Here is a 21,588-nt window from a genome sequence, read left to right on the forward strand (position 1 = left end):
TTAAAAGATCTTCGTTTTATTTTTATCGGCTTTCAAAATTCTAACGGTTTTTTTAATTTAATTTTACTATGTATAATTCTTACGTTGTTAGACGTGTTTACAATATTACTTTACTAACCTAAGAATTAATATTCTACTAAATACGAGTAATTAGTTGTACGCTATGAATTAATTGGTGTTAATAGTACGTTTAGTGCTTAGATTTGACAGTAGATGTATACAAGGCAAAATTAATTTCGAATATGGGACACGTAGATCGATTAATTGTGTCGATAAGTCACGCGTGCTGTTTTGTTGCAGGATGATCCAGGCCCGACGAGTATCGACACCGTGCCCGCTTTTGTTGGTTCTCGAAGTAAATGTTTGGCTGTGTGCGTGCCTCCATCTGTTGTTTTTACCAATGATAATATAATTAAAACTAAATCGTCGAGCTTAGATGTCGCAATGACCACTAGCCATATTTCTCCCCTATATCCAAGAAAGTTAAAACCGGAAGCACTTTATGAACGCCGCCAGTGCTTAAATCACCGCTTTGCGAGTCCGAGACTTTTACACCTCAGCCCATGTAGAGCCAATAGACCTTCTTCTCGAAATTCTCTCTCCTCTCGCCTATCCAGCAGTCACAACTCGCTCGTGTCCCAGTTCCAAGCCGACGACTCCAGCTTCATCACGCAGGCTATTTCGCACGACACGCTGTCAGCCAAAACCTCCGACATCACTGACATGTACAATGTGCCCTTCGATAGCGATATTTACGCGGTGCCTATTGATATGGTCCGCCCTAGTCACAGCAATGTAAGAGGCAAAGGCAAGAAACAGCCGAGGAGCTATAGGAGGAGAGGCAAAAGCAGTTCCCAAAGTACGGGCAGCAGTAGCGCCGCACCCGAAAGAGTATTTAAGTCGAAGGAAGCGAGACATAAAGAAACCAAAACGAAAAGACATAGTGTACCCAGTTCGTCTTGCAAAAAAAATGTCACTGACTCCGACACTGACTCGCTGCATTTGACACTTCGTGAAATGCGAAAGTATTTGCATACCCTCTACTCGAGTTCGAGCGATTCCGAGTGTCGAAATACAATTAATAAGAAGAGCAATACAATAATAACCAACGTAGGCATTCACGTGCGACACGCCAACAAAGACACGGGTACGGCAGTTTTCCTGAAAGAGAGCAACGACTTACCCAGAACGGTGGAGACGAACAATAACCACAAGAAGGCGAATAAGAACACCGTGAGTATGAACGCGAAAAATAAGAAGCACAAAGAGAATATCCCGAAAGACAACAGTATTTTAGAGGAGAATAAAGATAAGTTGAAGAAAGGGAATCAGAGTTCGAAGGTGAAAATGTCCCCTGTGCGGATACTGTCTATGAACTTGAAGCAAAGCTTCTGCAACTTGTTTCGGTGGCGAAGATCAAGTGACAGTGATAGTGTCGAGCGGATCGGTCGCGAGTCGCCGCCGGCGGCGGTGCGCAGGGCTCTGCCGCCGCTGCCGCAGTCGCCGCATCCATCCAACTCTCGCCGCTCTGCCAACGAAGATGACACTGTCATGGATTTCGCCACTTCAATCCAGAAGGTCAAAGACGTAAGTACATTTTAAATTACAAACACCAGTCTCTGTTTTTATCTAGTGCTTTGGTCTACAACAATTGTTGTAAAATTTTCTTTTTAATTAAGTCTTTGATTAAATAAATCAATATTAAGGTATCGTCAAGGTCTGCACCCATACGCGAAAACCACGGACACGTACGATGCGATTTGTCTCCTCGTTTCTAATTCAAACCGCTAGGAAATGAAACGCCCTTCCAGCCTCAGTTTTCCCCTCCACCTTTAATATAGGTACTTCAAGTCAAGAGTGAATAGGCATCTCCTAGGCAAGGATGCTCCATCTTAGGCTGCATCATCACTTGCCAGCAGATGTAATTGCAGCCAGTCTATAAATATCCTTTCTTTATCTCGAGATACGGGGCACTAAAGGTATTTGTTTCTCCAATTGGAATTTTCTTTTATTATTGGATTCAATATAAACCATAGAATACTTACTTTTACTGTATTTAAACCCCATATCATGGCTCTACGTCATGGTTACAATATTAAGGGAAGCAGACAGTCTGGTTTGCTTTCGACCGCTTTTTAGCCATTTAATTTCCTCCCGGAAGTAAAGGCAACCGGTCATATCAGGAGGCACGGCAGTGCCCCCGCCAAGACGAGCCAAACGCGGCGGCCGGGGCGCTACGTACGTTTTTCTCGAAGCGTTTCGCCGTATTTTCGAACAGTCATAACTTCGGTCTGGATGACGCTAGAAAGCTGAAATTTTCAGTATAAAGTGTCCTCAGCTTTACCAAATATACCAAGTATCAAATATCTAGCTTTTATGGTTACAGATTTATTGATACGTAAAATACTAGCCGTACTTTTTTAACCAAGATGTAGGGTTTGTAGAATCAGAGCTTGTAAGTAGAGTTATTTGTTATTTATTGTTATAAATGTGATACTTGGGATTATATTTTTTCGTTTACATTCGCAGTTCTGTCATCCGCCCACAGACGTCCCGGCACATTCATAAATGAATGTGTATATATATATACATAATAATTTTAATGATAGGTACGGTACACAAAGAAACCGCGATTCGCGAGAAATAGAACAACAATAATTTAACAAACAATGAAATATCGGAGGGAGTCTTTCGGTACGAGTATACTCGTGGTCAGATCGGAGGCTATCATTAACAAAGCTTGCAGAGTGCAGACGAACCATTTACAATGCGTTTTGTTATTCCTACGATCTCACAAATATCAATCCGCTTAAACTGTGCAATTGTATTCAGTAGTCAAAGAAGGGTTCTAATCTAAATTCAGATAAAAAAAATAAAAGCACGCCGCGCAAACAGTTCTATGGAATGCAAAGTGGATTGCAGTTCATAAGAAGCAAGGACGGATTTCTTCCTATAGACCCTCCGCTTTCCAAACCAACGAGCTAATGAATTAGAAATTAAAACAAAAGTTAAGCGTTTCCAAGCTTTTGCAGTATGAGAATAATTGGCAACTATTTAATGGGTCGGAAAATAAGCATTGACGTCAGTTCCATCACACTTATATTATGCAGGCGAAAGTTTGTGTGTATGTGTGTACGTTTGTTACTCTTTCACGCAAAACTACTAAAACTACTTTTTGGCTGTTTAGAATGGAGATAGATTATATCCTAGATCAACACATAGGCTACTTTTTATCAAAGAGTTCCGACGGGATTTTTAAAAACCTATATCATTAGCTTATTCAGTTAGTTAGTTATAAATCTTCTTAATAGGTATATAAAAATTATGTTTGTTTGTTTGTTCACTAGCTGTAGTAGTTAGCATGCCTAGGTCACGAGGTCCTGGGTTTCTTCTTCCGGGTCGGACCTAAAATACTTAGGTAGTAATTAAGGTATATTCTATTTCTGTCCCCTTGGGTTATGAGAATGAGGGAAGGGACCAAGTTTCATCAAAATCGGTCAAACTGTTGCGCCATGAAAAGCTAGCGGTCAGACAGACACACTTTCGCATTTATAATATTAGTAGGTATGGATTGTACGTACTGTTCATCCAATTGCATTAAAATGCTGTACAGTAAAATTGTTGTCGGCGTTTGCGTAAATGTTCTATTAACATACTCGTACAATAGGAGATTTGAGATTCACTACCCCTTGAGGAGTTTGTGCGGGCGTTCATACGTGTAGTGTGTGTGTACATGTATAGTAAAATACTTGTATAAATAAAACTTGTCTTGTTGCGAATCTCATTGCAAGTTTTTTGCAGATCTTTACGATGCGGATATGCGTCGCGGTTTTCTAAAATATAACCTTCCCTTTTGTCAGTATTTCCTAATGAATTAATACAAAGTTTCTTTACAGTACGGCTGGTATTGGGGCCCGATATCCGTGGAGTCAGCCGAGAAGCTACTCTCCAATGAGCCAGACGGGTCCTTCATTGTACGAGACAGTAGCGACGACCACTACATCTTTACGCTCACCTTCAAGCTCAATGGACTGAGGCATGTCCGCATAGAACATGATCAGGGTAAGTGAAATTAATTAGCCTTTTTAAAGTATACAGAGTTTAACCAGAACTCTAGCAAAAACTTAGATATATTATGGATCCGAGACATAGTTGCTAACGGACCTCACAAGAAAACTCAAGAGCGGCGGGTGATAGAGACAGCTATGCTTGGAATTTCTCTACGTGATCAAATCAGAAATGAGGAGATCCGTAGGAAAACAAGACAAAGCTGAAATGGCAACGGGCAGGGCACATAGTCCAAAAAACCGAACCGAAAACGAACGCCGGAAGGGCATTCCATAATATTTTAGCAGTGCGTATTAGAAACGCGGAAGTGAATCGTTTCTTAAGAGTACATGGAATTTCCACTACGTAAGGGTGCAGAGCTTCGCGATGCTTTAACAGTACGTACAACAAATGGCTACTTGTAAGTGCGGAAAAGAAACCTAAGATACGTTAACTATCACGTTTCAATTTATAATTTTGGGTCTAAATTCCTCTTGAAAATAAAAACATGTTTGCATACAAATTTTCTTAAAACAAATAATTATTCGATATCTCCTCCAAATATAATATTTTTTTCAAAATCGCGTACTTTTTTTATGTACGCGCAGTACATAAAAACGTCCCAAATTAAAAACCGCCTCCTTTTGGAAGACAGTTAAAAATACAAATGATGTAAACCGTTAACGATGAATTCACGAATTAATATAATTTTAAGCCTGTACTAAACATAAATTATTAAGTATTAAGTACATTTTAATTAAATTACTATTCATCATAATTGTAATAAACAATACAATATTATTTTACGTTGAATTCGGCTCCAACAACGAGATTATCCGTACTTTGCACTGCATCCATATAAATCTTCGTATCGTCGATACTGGAATAGTTAATTAATATTCCTATCTATTTATTTGAGCAATCAAATATCACTTGTTTTAACGGTGAATGAAAACATTGTGGGGAAACCTGGGTGACGTTCTCAGAGGTGTATGAAGTCTGTTGTAATGAACTGGCGATAGGTTGATGATGTGATGTATTTTTAATCCCCGGCCCAAAAAGAGGGGTGTTATAAGTTTTGACGCGTGTATCTGTGTATTTGTGTATCTATCTGTGGCATCGTAGCTCCTAAACTAATGAACCGATTTTAATTTAGTTTTTTGTTTGAAAGGTGGCTTGATCGAGTGTTCTTAGCTATAGTCCAAGAAAATCAGTTCAACCGTTTGAAAGATATCAGCTCTTTTCTAGTTACTTGTAACCTTCACTTGTCGGGGGTGTTATAAATTTTTAATTTACACTTGTATGTTTTGAACTCAATTAGTATCCTAACTATAACTTTTGTTGTTTTGTTGCACATCGAATATTGTATTTCACATTCAAATGATCTGCGTAAATCTGCAATGGTTCAAAGTTCGCGTAAAAATATTACAGTATTGTTGTACCTTTCAATGAGTGTTCAGTGCCAGTTAAAATTAAAAGAATTACCTTTTTTTATTAATGTACAAAAATGATTGATACTTATTCATGCAAACAAAATTACATATGACCAGAACGACTGTCCTGTGATATGCCATTAGGAAATTCCAGTGCCCACCTGCCATTTCCTTTATCAGGCTCTTGTCATTGTATTTTTTGAAAAGTTCTCATGAAAACAAAGCAAATGAACTCAAATTCGTCATATGCCTTCAAAGAGTTCCACTTTCCACTTTTTATCTCCCGTCATTAGGGACGCTCAATAGTCCATAATCATCTATTGTCATCCAAACTAAACTTGTGTGCCAATTTACCAACAGTTTACTAACAGTTACCAATTTGGACAAATCGAACATGCGAATTACGAACAAGTGAAATTAATAAAAAGCTTTAATTTTTTATAAGCTTCTTCAGACATTTCGTAATGTTACGAGTTGTTATGGTACTAAATGGTTTCATTCTGTAAATTCTAAAAAATAAATCTATACTTATTCTAAAAATATATTATAGTAGCGGAAACACAGTGGCGTGTGCTACTTACTACGCTAAAAGAATTAAACTTCGCATTATTGCCTTTCTAATGAAACCGGTTTGGGGCACATCGGTTGGATGGTTTCAAAGTCTATAACGGATATAGACAGAAACATTTTTTGCGTTTTATCATAGACCTAATGTAAAACTCTGTTTTATATATTAAAAATACAAGACCAGTCTTCCGTGGTACTTAATAGTTTTAAATAAGTACATTTTCAGTTACTTAATAGTTAATGTTTGATCAGTACTCAATCTAGCCAATCTCGTTTGCTTGACTTTTATATTCACCTCCCAGTAGTTTCAGAGCACAGTTTCTGTTTAACCGCTTCCTCGTCCTATTCAGTTCCCGTCTATACAATTTGATCAAGGGTTTGGGGCACCTTGGCTTCGTAAGCGGATTAGATTTTGCGATGCAATTACTGGCGTGTGTTACGCTAGAAGAGCTTTAGTATTTAGTGGAAACATTTACTCGATGAATGAAAATCATTTGACAGTATCTTAGCAACGCACAACTGGAGTATTATGAAACCGAATGTACAATATTTTTTTTGAGAAAAACGCTACCTCAGCGTTATTTACTAAGGCCGCGATTACACCTGTAAGTTTTACTCACGCAAGTAGGCGTAATTAGTTTATATTTATAACAGTTTATATATATAACAAATTTATTGAGCAAATATGGCGAGTCCTTTCTCATTTATGCACTATAGCTAAGTTTGAGTTATCAAAAGAATGCGCCTCCACTCTACCCAATGGGTCTGCGTTAGACCATAAGGAGGAGCGAATGCCAAAAAGAAGATGAGGAGACTAGACAAAAAACTAGAAAGACAAGAAACGAAGGAAGAAATATTTATAGTTCGCGACAGGTCGACATGGCAACCCGGGTATGAGGCGGAAGGATGCCCCGCACACCCGCACAGCACCCGCACCGGGTTAGCGCGAGGGCTGTGCGGGTGTCTGGGGCGTCCCCACCCCGATTGCCATGTCGTATAGCTCCTAACATAATGTCATACTTGACAAGTTACTTATTTGGCACATTACGGCACAAATTTTTACGTGCTTTCGTCGCATTAAAAAGAAAACGTTGAAAAATCTCATTGAGTAAATAAAATATAAAATTTGATATCTGTAAGCCAGCTTACACGCTTGCTTTAAATAAAAACATCATTAAAATAATTGCAACCTCAAGTCTTTTTCCGTAGTCGATTCAGTTATATTGGACTGTATTGCGATATTATATTTAATGCCGTTCGGTTGCATCTTCTTTGTTATTATCAAAGATTAAATTGATATCATTATTATTATAGTGTATATGTATAGGGAGGCGGAAGTTGTGATGATCGAATTGTCATAAATAAATAACCACTATTGGTGCAATTGGCCGAACGTATGGCATTCTTGGTACATCCTGCGCATTCTAGCCTGTAGGCGGCATCTCCACAGGCGAGAGTATCGCGACGAGTCCGTCCTACTATCGTCGGATAATCCCCACGGTACAACGACAGTTCCGCCAGCGCGTCGTCGCGACTCGCAACGATACGACACGAGACCGTAACGGATAGTCGCGTGCGTGACCGCATCGCTTCTTTGGGCCTCTCAACTGTAACATAACGTGGCGGTATCGCCGCAAAACTTGACGACTTTGTCAGTCGTATCGCCACGATAGTATCGCTCTATGGAGACATAGAGTTTGTATTGGATTTGGTGGCACGGCGAGTCTGTAGCCGCGATACTCTCGCTCGTAGAGATGGTGCCTTAGTCAGACAGTGTTAAACGCAGGCCACACCGTAAGCAGAACTAAAGCTAAGCTAACGTCGTGTAGCTCACCTTACACCCAACTTATGAGAAAAACAAGCTAAACTGTAGAGTGTGTTAATTTCGAGAAAGGACTCCACGCACTTTTTTGTCATGACAGTTGACATATAGAACTATGCCTAGTCCTTTATTTATATCTGATATATCTGATTTCACACCGAAAACTTAGAATAAACGGAAGACGTACTGTCGTGATGGGCTGCCAGTCTACGTTCGTCTTTCAAGTAGCTGTAGTTTTGTCGTTTTACGGAAATGTTCACCCAATGCCAGCTTAGGGTGATGACGTTTCCTTGCACGTTCATTTTTTTATGCACAATTGCATCGTAAAAAGGCAAACTTGGAAGGGATAAAAATAGTAACTGCTTGTCAAATCAATACTCAAGAATCTATAAAGGTTTGCACGAGACGGTCCCTTTTCAACTATACCTCCTATAGTCAGAGGAAATTTTCACAACCTTCAGTTATATTTGTATATATAAGCAAACTACAGGCATTCTTCTTTCTTTCTTCTCTCTGGGCTGGTTTCCGCACTTAAACGTTTCCGTCTGTTGTGCGTGCGTTGCCCCTCCCCGCCGAAGTCTTCACTCCAGCCATCCAAGCTCGCTCCAGAAGCCAAGTAGACCGCCCAGGTTGCCGAGGGCTTCATGAAGTGAGGTTGGGGATCCCAGATGGCGTTCTCGATGTTCTGCCACGCTTGCACACTCCAGGAGCACGTGCGTCGGTGTTTCATCGACCTCCATGCAGGCCCTGCACAGAGGACTGTCGGTAACACCTATAACGAAAAGGTGTTTGTTTAGTCGGCTATGCCCTGTTATGAGTCCCACCACCTTCCTAAACTACAGGCATAACGTATAACTGAGTAGGTTCCTGCGGTGGTGGGGTGGTGCGGGAGGTCTGTGATGACGTAACGCAGAGCTCAGTGATTCGTCAACTTATGACAACTGTTTCCCTCCCGCACCGCTCCATTGTCGCAGGAGCCTACTCAGTTATGTGCTATAACCAGTGGCGTGCCAGCCATAGAGGCATAAACGCACTGCTTACCTTAGGAAAACTAACTCAACGTTCATTGTTTATTGATTAGTCAATAAATAGGTACCTACCTAAGTAATGCTTACCCTGGCTTCAAACTTGTGCACGCCACTGGCTATACCTATAGCAAAAATAATCTAAAATTTAGAATCATTGGTTTATTCTTGTATCGACACAATGTTTTTCATTCTCTGTTCAATAGGCTTTGATACTTCTATCGTAACTCGATGTATCCAAGTCCATATTTATTGTGTCGTGTTTTTTCTTTCCTTTCGTCTTTCTATGCATGCTTTTGCTTTTGTTATACTAATTACAGCTCAGACTTTAATAGTACAATGTTGTAAATATCAGTTTTTCTTAACAGACAACTTGAAATCAACTCTTTATTGTAGTTTTAAATTTACAAGTTATATCGGTAAAAATTGGTACTTGAATTTTCAATTTGAAATTAATAAAAATGTGTTTCAAGATTTTTGGAAATTTTCAAAAACTCCAACCGAACAAAGACGGAGCGCGGAACAGATAGTATAAGATAAAATAAAATATTTTTGAAGACAGTATATCCATCTTTATATGGATATACTATGTGAATGATACTTGTATATAAGGTATATACATTTTAATATCCCATCTAATCGTAATTGCACGCACGGTCCCCTGACGCAAGGCATTTAACAAGTGTAAATTAAAAATTTATTACACCCCCGACAAGTGAAGATTTCAGTAACTAGAAAAAAGCTGATAACTTTCAAACGGCTGAACCAATTTTCTTGGATGATAGCTAAGAACACTCTCGATCAAGCCACTTTTCAAACAAAAAAAACTAAATTAAAATCGGTTCATTCGTTTAGGCGCTACGATGCCACAGACAGATACACAGATACACACGTCAAACTTATAACACCCCTCTTTTTGGGTCGGGGGTTAAAAAGGCACACCTCGAAAATAAATTGAAGCAAAATATGAGGAGGATAAATTTATTCTCTTTTGCGTAACCATAAAAAATGATAATAATGCAAGTAACTTTTCAAGTTATTGTTCAGTAAATCTTTTATTTAGAACTTATAGAGGGAACGAGAAAGCTAACATTAAGGCGCGCCCCGGGCAAACCGCTAGCCGTTTTTAACCCCCGACCCAAAAAGAGGGGTGTTATAAGTTTGACGTGTGTATCTGTGTATCTGTGTGTCTGTGTATCTGTGTATCTGTCTGTGGCATCATAGCGCCTAAACGAATGAACCGATTTTAATTTACTTTTTTTTGTTTGAAAGGTGGCTTGATCGAGAGTGTTCTTAGCTATAATCCAAAAAAATTGGTTCAGCCGTTTAAAAGTTATCAGCTATTTTCTAGTTTTCTTGTAGAAAAGAAGGTTAGATAACCCTTAGGTTCATAATATTCAAGTGTCAATTGACAAATGTCAAGTTGTCAAGATGGATGTTGCCTAGATATACATAATTATTTATTTGAAAATGATTTGTCGGGGGTGTTGAAAATTTTTAATTTACACTTGTATAAGTGGCAATCTACTCTTTATATTTCAAAAGAAAAAAATCCTGCAACTATATAAACTACTTCATTCGGATCAGTATGGTTTCACTAAAGGCCGATCAACAACTGATGCGGCCGCAATGTTGTTAAAGCATATATTTAATGCGTGGGAGAATTCACAGAACGCTATTGGTATTTCTGTGATTTATCCAAGCATTCGATTGCGTTGAGAACGGGATTCTATTCGTGAATTGAGCCACTATGAGATCAAATACATTGCTATTAATCTAATTGCATCTTATCCCAGTGATCGTATTCAAACAGTATGTGCGAACGATGTGAAAACATCCGGATCGGCCTCACTAATGGGTGTTCCTCAAGGCTCTATTCTAGGTCCTTTCATGTTATTTTTATACATAAACAATGCACCCATCCAAAGTATCTTGGGTTATCGTTGATTACGTACTATTTGCTGATGATAGTATGCCTTTGATTTATAAAATCGATAGAAATGGGGATAACTTTGACGATATAATAATGCTATATCTCAAGTAACTCACTAATCGTTTATTGTTAACAATTTAATATTAAATACAAAAAAAACTGTGTCGAACTCAAACTGCTTTATACCAAGACCATAAGTAACATTTATTTAATGATAAATATTGATACATTGAAAATAGAACAGACTACCGTATTCCTGGTGGTAACTTTAAATGGGCAAAAATTGAATGGGCCATCCTTACATATAAGTTACCCTTGGGGCTTGGGGAGTTAGAAGAAGTATTAACTCCAAGAATTTTCAGGTAACTTCTGCTTCGGCGGGTGCACGATGTTCAAGGCTCAAACCATAGTGGAGTTCATCGAGAATGCAGTCGAGACTTCGCGTAGCGGTCGATATCTTTTCTTCTTGAACCTACGACCAGTGCTCGGACCTGTGAGAGTACAGCTCCTCTATCCGGTCTCCAGGTTCAAGAGGGTGCAGAGTCTACAGCATATGTGCAGGTAAAGTACCAAATTCTGTTTTATTAACCCCCGACCCAAAAAGAGGGGTTTCTCTCGATGTGTATGTGGCATCGTAGCTCTTAAACTAAAGAACCGATTGTAATATAGTTTTTTTGTTTGAAAGGTGGCTTGATCGAGAGTGTTCTTAGCTATAATCCAAAAAAATTGGTTCAGCCGTTTGAAAGTTATCAGCTCTTTTCTAGTTACTGTAACCTTCACTTGTCGGGGGTGTTATAAATTTTTAATTTACACTTGTCTTTAGTTTGAGTATTGATATGACAATCCAGACCTATGGTGCGCGCGCTTAGTTGATTTACAGTTTACACTATCTGCAAAGTGTAAGACTTCAAGTAGACGATCCATTTTCGGCCGCAGTCGAATCCCACAGGTTCGCAATTTTTCTACATTCACATCCAGATTGAATCTCAACCGCACCGTGCAATTGTGTCGTAGCCCCACAATCGTCGCTGAGAGTTGTTTTAACATGTTTTTAATGATAGATTTGCACGCCTATTTGATGTTTGCCGTGATATTAATTCATAAATGTTACTTAATCTAAGGATATGAAAAGCCGCTTCGAAAAAATATCACTGGTATGTGTCGAGCTACATATGAAGTAGTACCATTTTGGAATATTTATAAAGTATTCCATTTTAATTATTTTGTTGTTTGAAACTTGTGATTCCACCTGTTTTATTTATATTCCTGATAAAATATCGGGAAAATGTCGAGATGTTGGAGAAGTAATAGTGAGACGCTATCTCGGGAGAAAAAATGCGAACTATAGAAAGCCAAACTAAAAAAAATCTATTCATTCCGATTAAGTTAAAAAGTTAGAAAGTTTTGTTCGTACCTCAAAAGGAAAATCGGAACCTTTATAGGATCACTTTGTTGTCTGTCTGTCTGTCCGTCCGTCCGTCGTGTCTGTCAAGAAAACCTATAGGGTATTCCCGTTGATCTAGAATCATAAAATTTGGCAGGTAGGTATGTCTTAAAGCACAAGTAAAGGAATAAATCCGAAAACCGTGAATTTGTGGTTACATCATTAAAAATAAAATTAAAATGTGTTTCAATTTTCAAAGTAAGATATATCAAGTGAGGTATCATATGAAAGAGCTTTACCTGTATATTCTAAAAACAGATTTTATTTGTTTTTAATTCATAATAGTTTTTGATTTATACCATCGGCTTGGTGCACGAGTCTGACCTATAGCTATCAAAGTCTTTAGAAGTTTCTGGGAGCAAATCGTTTGTTTCACTTTGAGCATTAATAGTTTACGGAGTCAAATTACTGCTACCATCATCGTCGTCACTTGACATTTTAAAATTAAGTTAAATAAATAGTTAATTTCAATATCACCACAATGTAACGTTTTGCAGATAAGTTTTGTAGGGAATTTTCAATAATCTTTAGTCTTTACTTTATGGTTTGTGTTTCGAAATTTAAATCGTGCGAGTGATACGTCGAAGCGAGACAGCAATAGTTAATGAACTAAAACATTGTATTGTAAGGAACAGAATTTGCTTCGGATGCGGGATATCCTAAATTCAAATTACATTACACCCCTTAAGGCGTAATGGATTTAAGTACAACATTACAACCCGACTAGGTCTTAGAAATGTTATAACGTACTTTACCTTTAGATAACAGGTCTATAATAAGGCATTGTCGCACGAGTGGTGTAAAAAAGCTCTTACGTACTTTGAAAAAGTTATTTGCACGGATTTATGACATTTTTATTGGGATTCCGGGCAGGCTCAACTTCGTAAACGAATGTTTGCAAAACGGTCTAGTTATACGCTTACGCTACTATTAATTCTTGTAAAAAGAAGCGAGTACAGGTCGTAGCTCACTTACACGACACACCTGCAAGGTAATATAATGAAAATTCAAATATGGGCTTTAAATCGTACTCTGTACAACATTTATACATTTTACATTGACACCATACAATTGCAAACAACGCGCAGCAAGCGAGCTTGCCGCAATCTAGCCTTTCAATGGTTGACGTCTCGCTTACCACGCGCTTCAAGCGGCCACGCGTCTACAGGGTGCGGGCCACTCGAAGAAGTTGTAACGTGCGAGGCGGAGCCGTGCGTGTGTGGGAATGGTGTCGTGTAAATGAGTTACAACCTTATGAGCGTTACTTTAATTAAATCCTATTACTGCTTTATACCTGTAGGTATTTGTTCTGGGAGAGAAAAACTTTTCGAACGCAGACTTTATGCATGCCAGCACACAATATTAAGTTTGAGTCGTAAGCGATGCTCGTAACTGCCCTTTCACCGTGCAATCTATTGAGTAATGGAATGCACTCTCATTATACACACGACAGTCAAAGTCACTGAAAATTTTAGAGTTCTATTGAAACGTATTACTTTACCGTATGAAGAAGTCTTTTAGGTTTGCTTTCATCCTTATTTTTAGTAGCTGATGCCCCGACTTCGCGTGTTTGAGTGTGTGGGTGTGTGTGTTGGCGTGCGTGCGTACGTGCGTGTATGTGTGAGTGATTGTGCGTGTGTGTGTGTGTGACTGGATGTGTTTGCGCGCCTGTATGTGCGTGTGTCACGAACATCAGCTAGTATTACATAATTAAGAGCATAAGTTATTTCCATACCCAGCCAAATCGGTTCATCATTGTGGCGTGAAGGAGTAACAAACATCCAAACTTTCAAGTCTATTATATTAGTAAGATAAGATTAAATTTCAAATCTCCAAATCCAACCGTTGTCCGTTGCTTGTCAGGGTACTGTTTTATATGTGCACCCCTATTTCAGATATTTGATAGTGTCTAGCAAATAATTTAATTTAGTTCACTATCAATCAGTTTTGTCAATTTTCCTATTTACATATAAAGATTCCAGGTGGTTTCGGTTACGGAGCTTCATAATATTCCTGTTTAAGAGGGCTCTCTCCGTCACTCGTTTCATACAATCGTAGTTCCAATTTCATTTGAATATTAAGCAACCCAAGTCCATGAAATTTTGCAGACATATTCTAGAAACTAATATCTGTGTCTGTGGTGTTTTAGATTTTTCTAAAAATATGTAGATTTAAAATTACAGAGGCTCAAAGATTTGTATGAAAATTTTTAAGACCGCGTAACTTTGAAACCGAATATTTTAACAGAAATCTGGAAAACCACAGACATAGATATTAGTTTCTAGAATATGTCTGCAAAATTTCATGGACTTTGGTTGCTTAATATTCAAATGAAATTGGAACTACGATTGTATGAAACGAGTGACGGAGAGAGCCCTGTTAATGTGTAAACAGCCTAAAACTATGCGTGGCATTCGTTTTACTAGTGATACGACTAGCTACAACATATATTACTATGCGTAGCATAGCGTCTCGTAGGTGTCTACATTTACTACGGCCTGCTACGAGTACATTAAGCTTGGTCGAACACTCCCAATTATTCTAAGAACATAGTTTGATTTACTCACAATCGTTTCTTTTGTCGAATTTCATGACTCTATTGTAGTGTCAAAAATGACCTAATTAATATGTTAAACCCTTCAACATTAGTTTAGTTCTACATCCGTAGACACTGCGAGCACTATTAACATTAGCATGTCGGTAACGCGTCCTTGAAGTTTTTTAAAGTCCCCCATTTCATATGAGAGTAAAACTCTATCATCATCGAATAAAACTTTTATGTATTTTTTTTTTGCAATATTCGGATGAAGCTATCTATTAGTTTGCATATTATGTTTCAAGTAATTACGTTCAATAATTCAGAAATTATAAGGCTCTGACAGTCGGGCATACGGACAAGTGCAAATTCACTCAAGTAGACTCAGAGACCTCGCTTGGCTCGGTCAATTACCTACTTTCGTAAGACCTTCTTGTACAGCTGTAACAGAGCCCTAAGCTCATCTGACAGAGGTTAGCATAGTGCGCTATTACAGTCGCCAATCTGGCGAAGCATGGGAATCCTCGTATAAATACCTCTCATATCCCCGCTTCCTTACAAACACTAATAAGTGCACGAATAAAGTGGTGTACAACATCGTCATTTACTACCAGAGATCGTGGTCAAGGGCTAACTTGTCATCAAATAAAAAGGAAAGCGTACTTTTGTGTAGTCCCCAGTTCAGATCGTTACAATCAATACTTCAACAATACATCGTGGAAACAGTTACAATGCGTTGACATCAACAATGCAGCGAAAATGCCTCTCGGAAGCTATGTACCTGTGTTGTGTTTGTGTTTGACAGTTCCACTATGTGCGTTAATTGAATTAACTGCCTCGTTGGTCTAGGGTTAGCATGTTCGAGTGCAGATGACGAGGTTCTGAGTTCGACTCCAGGGTCGGGCCAAAAAACTTGATAGGTATTAGATTTTCCTGTTAAGAAATTTTCAATATCTACTAGCCCGGAGTTAGGAAGTTGGTGGTGTTTCACCCCCGTGCCTCAAAGAGCACGTAAAGCTGTCGCTGCTATGCCTGATCTTTCTCCGGTTGTGTCGGATTTCCAATTTTAGAATGTTGTGGTAATTGATTCTAGTTTGGAAATGTATTTACCTACTTCAAGGATTTGTCTTAGAACTAAGCAGATTATCAGCTCTAGTGCGTGGATTTTTCTTCTTGGTTTGGGGGCATAAAGTTAAATAGCGGGCCAGTTGTAATAAGGCTGGAATGCGTTGACAAATGGGAATAAATGCGTTGTAATATTATTTTGTACCTATAACTTCGGGTAGATACATACGGGCTCCCTTATATGGGCAACAATACGTGCCAACAGGCTGAGTAAGTCGCAGGAAGCCGCTGGATTCAGGCGGCGCAAGACCGTGGCGTGTGGAAGTCCCTACCTATGGACTAGTGGACCTATATCCAGTAGTAGAGTCTATCGATGGAGCGTCGATTTGTTTATTATTTAATTTTTTTTTCATTTAGATCCCAAACGTCCGAAGAGCTCCGCTTCAAAATAAACTGTAATCAAAAAGCCTGCCGAAAACCCCCTTCACTTTGATATCTGTTAACAAAGTAGTTTTGTTTCCACTAGACTAGTTCGAATGCCCTACGCAATTCATGTCAAGTGATACACGGCTACAATTTGAACCCGAATTGATACAGATTTTTCCTAGTTCATTAACTAGGGATTTGAATACAATGTTTTCCACGTACAATCACTTCGAGCACGGCTTGATTTCCATTCGAAAAACAATCGCTAGCAACGATGGATTTTAGAACGAATCTGAATGTAGTGCTAATATCGAAGCAGGTAAAATGTATGAAATGTGCCTGGCTTTCTGTCTATTATTTATTTCAGTTTGGTTGGTTTTTCAGACCGATATATGACCGTATTATGATGAAACACTCTTCTGCGTGTGCTCTGAAGTTCTATGCGGGCACGTCTTTGCCGGTAAAGTGATAACTAGCGACTGCTGAATCCACCTTGAAGGCACCAAGAGATACTAATACCTATAGCAAAAGTATATTATTTTTCTAAAAAAATAATAAAAAGTAGTATTATAATAATAAAGAAGTACTCGCTATTTGTCTTTTTCGAGTATACGCGTCTGTTAAGTCCATCTGATTCTTCGTCCGAGATTCCATACCAATAGTGTTCAAGCAATGATAGACGAAGAGGCTTTACCGCAAATCTTTACAAAAAATATATCTCAGAATGTAAATATTAAATAATGACCAAGAGGAGGCTTTGCAAGCCATGCTAGGATGCTCTAAATGTGGTGGAGCAGCAAATAATCAAAATAATCTGCAGTCAATCCCGCTATTGAGCTCGTAATCTGTTTCGAATCCAGATTTGAGAACAGGTTACCGAAGTGCACACTATTCGCCTTGATTGGATAGTGATCCAATCAAAGTAATGTTAGTTCACTCTGGTAATCTTCGAATCTGGATGTGTACATTTTTCCTTTGTTGTTGCATTATATGCTGTCCAAGCGATATAGCGTTCCAGTACGATGCGTTTCGAAACCGATAAAGGGTATCCAGCCTTCAATAAAAACTGCCACAGCCCTTCCAAGTTAGCCCGCTTCCACCTTAGACTGCATAATCACTTTCTTTCTGGTGAGACTGCAGTCAGGGACAAACTTGTAATGGAATTTAAAAAAAAACAACATTATGAGATATTGCATTTAGTATCAAACGCAATAAATTTATCTTATACTGGTCTTATATTAATTATTTCTATCATTTTGAATTTTAAAGAAAACACTAAAGTATAGCGCATAGTATTTTATCATAGTACAAAAGTGTACTCTTATAAGAGCATGCAACCACAATTGTTAGTCACACATCGAGTACCGAGTTACCGATTAGGTAGGTATAGTCAGCCATAGATCATAGATTATAGAGGATATGCCGCATTCTACTTAGTTATAGTTAGGTGATGCATTTTTTTTAATAAAACAAATAAACTAATATACTTATACCTGTCATTTTAGTCTTAATTAGAGATTGTATACAACAGAATTAGCAACATGCTAAGCCAAAAGTCATTTGAGTGGCGGTTGAATGAATTTCGTCATCCACATATTGTTACAGCTATCTAAAAAACACTTATTTGACTCAATACTTACGTAAACGAGCATAATTAAAATGGTACATATTTTACGATAGGTTATTCTTCCGTCATTTTTTAAATAATTCATTATAAATGGGCACAGACTTGACCACAATCACACCTGATAGAAAGTGATGATGTGGCCTAAGATGGGTGGAAGATGCCTCTTTACTCTTGTTTTAAAGATGTCCGATACAGGCAAATATAGATCGCAGAAGTTTTCAGCCCGAGGTCCGAGCACAGGAAGTGCGACATAATATCCCTCCCCGCAGCTTTTGCAACATTTTGTCGATGAAATAAAATTTATTTATTTCACGTAGAACAGCATGTGCCACATATTATAATGTGTCACGAGACTATCACGTTGAAACATGAATATGCTTAGACTGCTGACATATATAGTTAGATAGTATGAGAATTGTTTATATATGTATATGTATAATCAATATGTTCATCACTAAAATACTTGTTGTTAAACAAATTCAATAGTGTAATTCAGTAGTTTGGATTCTAGAAGCTAATTGACAAGCTCTATCAAAAGCAACTGGGGTCGTCTGTGAATTACGTCAGTATTTGACTTGATGTGACAATCAAATTAGTCTACTGTAGTTTGAAATCCCAGAGCTTTGAGACTAAATGAATCATCCCGTGAGAAGATACCTTCAAACCCCTATTATTGTGTTTTATTACAACCAATATAACTACATGTACCAAGATATTATTTCGAAAGACTGGCAGCTAACTCTTTGTCACTAAATCCCAGTAAACATATGGATAGAGTGTTCCACGGATTCAGCGGCCATTCAAGAATTATTTATTCATATTAGGCTGTATGTGTACACATGAAATGTAAAACTATTTTTACATTAATTTTGTGAGAGTTTACGATTTTGTTAGGTTAGGTTAATTATTTACTTTTACAGCGCTCTCGGTTTTGCATCTTGTTAACGGTCCGAGACACAACAAAGTTCATTTCAATAAGCGTTAAATTCCAAGTTTTGGTAAAAGACTTGCAACGAAAGCGTGTATTCATTTTATTTATTTTTGATGATCACCTAATTGTAATTAGTTAAACAATGACTAAAAAAAATGATTCATAATATTGTACACCTACATTTTATTTAATAAATCATTCATTCATTCACTCAATCTAAAATTCAATTATTATCAATAGCTTCAATTCAATTCAACAACTTAAGTAAGTTGAAAAATTTGCTAAATGAGTAAAACTTTATCAGTTGCGGTCGTAGAATATGATGCAATGAACAGAAATAATACTTATATTGAGATTACCTACTGTAGGCATATGTATAACGGAAATTTCAAATTTAACGCGCGTAGTTAATTGTTCATGTAGCGAATTGCTCATTGCGGGAACCCTCGTGCTGTAAATATTACGTTTGTAATGGTCTGCTTAACTTAGGTAGGTACCAATTATTCTCTCAAGCCGCGTGTCTGAAATAATCACACCTAAAAGCTAGCATTAAAACTTCTAAGGAAAATGTTTCGCGAGCTTACAAACTTTGGTTGCTTGATTTCAGGAAGCAGTTTCAAACGAAAGAAAACAGATATATATTTGCTTTTCTGGACCCTATAATATGATGCGGAGCTTGAGTACTTGTATATTTGAACAGTTCGGATTATTTTAAATATTTATTCGCCTCATCTTTTAGTAGGTATTTCGCAGTCTTCAAAAAGCCTGGTAATATAATAAGGTGTCCTAAAAAAACCAGCCAAGTGCGAGTCAGACTCGCGCACTGAGGGTTCCGTACTCGGGTATTTTTTCCAACATTTTGCACGATAAATCAAAAACTATTATGCATAAAAATAAATAGAAATCTGTTTTAGAATGTATAGGTAAAGCCCTTTCATATGATACCCCATTTGGTATAGTTATCTTACTTTGAAAATTGAAACATATTTTAATTTTTTTTTACATGATGTGACCACAAATTCGCGGTTTTCCGATTTATTCCCGTACTTGTGCAATAAGACCTACCTACCTGCCAAATTTCATGATTCGAGGTCAACGGGAAGTACTCTATAGGTTTCTTGACAGACACGACGGACAGACAGACAGACAACAAAGTGATCCTATAAGGGTTCCGTTTTTCCTTTTGAGGTACGGCATCCTAAAAATGACAAAGTATTAGTTCTCCCACATATATGAAAAAAATAAATGAGAAAAAAATGTCCTCAGATACAGCTCCGATACATTTTTAAGATCATACAGTTAAAAAAGGTCCACATTTGTTGTTTTACACTGACAGGAGCTTGTTCACGAAGCACCGCACGATACGATTTGCCATCCGAATACGATGCAGTACACGACACTGCTTTCGGCCTCTTTCTCTACCAGTGACGATTCCAGTAACGAAATGGCATGATTCTGGTATGGCAGTCTGAGCCAAATGACAAAAAAAGTTTCGTGTAGTTGATATATCGTCAGGCAGTTAATGGGTATGCTATATGAATGCAGCACAAATGCATTGCCAGTGAGCCCCACATACCCGCTTTTGAGCGGCATGCGTAATTGCATTTTTACCAGCGGAAAAAAAAAAAAAAAAAAAAAGTTAATGCTGGTTTCGAAGTGTGACTATATCGTACCTCCAAAAAGTCGTAGAAATCGTCGTAGTCGTTCACAAAAATTGACTCTTGCTATGTGATGTCGATGCATAAGTAACCGGATTAAGTAGAATACTAGAGGATGCCCGCGACTTCGTCCGCGTGGATTTAGGTTTTTAAAGATCCCGTGGGAACTTTTTGATTTTCCGGGATAAATAGTTGCCTATGCCAATTACAGGGACGCAAACTACTTCGGTACCAAATTTCATACAAATCGTGTAAGCCTGTAAGCGGATGGGTTTTAAGAATCCCGTGGGAACTCTTTGATTTTCCGGGATAAAAGTAGCCTATGTCCGTCCCCGGGATTTAAAGTAACCCTGTACCAAATTTCGTCAGAATCGGTTAAACTGTTGGGCCGTGAAAAGGTAGCAGACAGACAGACACACACTTTCGCATTTATAATATTAGTGTGATGGATAATATTATACAATTTATGTATGGGGTGCTCGGAGTCGGTATCGCATAAGGTTCTGTCGTGCGGTGGTCCTTTTGATTTCTGCATAATTTAATAAGCTTTAGTGTTCATGTGCAACAACCTATTAACAGAAGCTTATTACTTTGAAGAGTGCTAAATTATGCTCTTTAGAAATGATTTTCTCATTTCCATCATATAATATCACGGAGTTCTAGGGGTAGAGTAGAATTAGCTTAGCTTATATTATAATATATTGCTGAGGTAGAAAGTTTTAATAGCGTATTCATAGAATTTATCGTAAAAACAGGATCATGAAATCACGCGCGACTGTGAATAAAATTATGTAATAAGTTCCCACCATTAAACCTTAGCTTTATACTAATAAATTAAATTGAAGTATCTGTCTGTAGTTACGAAATAACTACCTCATATCAAGCTGATATGGTTATAGGATATAATACTGCGTCTATGATTGCTACATACTCGTAGTAACAACCTGGACGCAAGGTCTTAATATCAGCTGTTTTATATTTAAATCAAACTGGACGCTATAAAGCTTTGTGTCGATTAGAGAGAGCAACCATAACGGTAGGGTTCTGTATTTTTTTAAAGTAGAACATACTTTA

At 38.0% G+C, this 21,588-nt stretch overlaps 1 protein-coding gene across 2 annotated transcripts in view; it reads left to right on the top strand.

Moving 5' to 3' along the window:
• The window catches only part of LOC123880548, a 40,981-nt gene that overhangs the window by 10,760 nt on the left and 8,633 nt on the right, over positions 1–21,588 (top strand). For both annotated transcript variants that reach the window (XM_045928723.1, XM_045928724.1), the window contains 3 exons: positions 301–1,587; positions 3,897–4,062; positions 11,190–11,388. In XM_045928723.1, the coding sequence (XP_045784679.1) occupies positions 301–1,587; positions 3,897–4,062; positions 11,190–11,388 (1,652 nt within the window). The remainder of the gene's footprint in view (positions 1–300; positions 1,588–3,896; positions 4,063–11,189; positions 11,389–21,588) is intronic.

Source organism: Maniola jurtina, chromosome Z (genome assembly GCF_905333055.1).
Source record: "Maniola jurtina chromosome Z, ilManJurt1.1, whole genome shotgun sequence".
NCBI lineage: Eukaryota > Metazoa > Arthropoda > Insecta > Lepidoptera > Nymphalidae > Maniola > Maniola jurtina.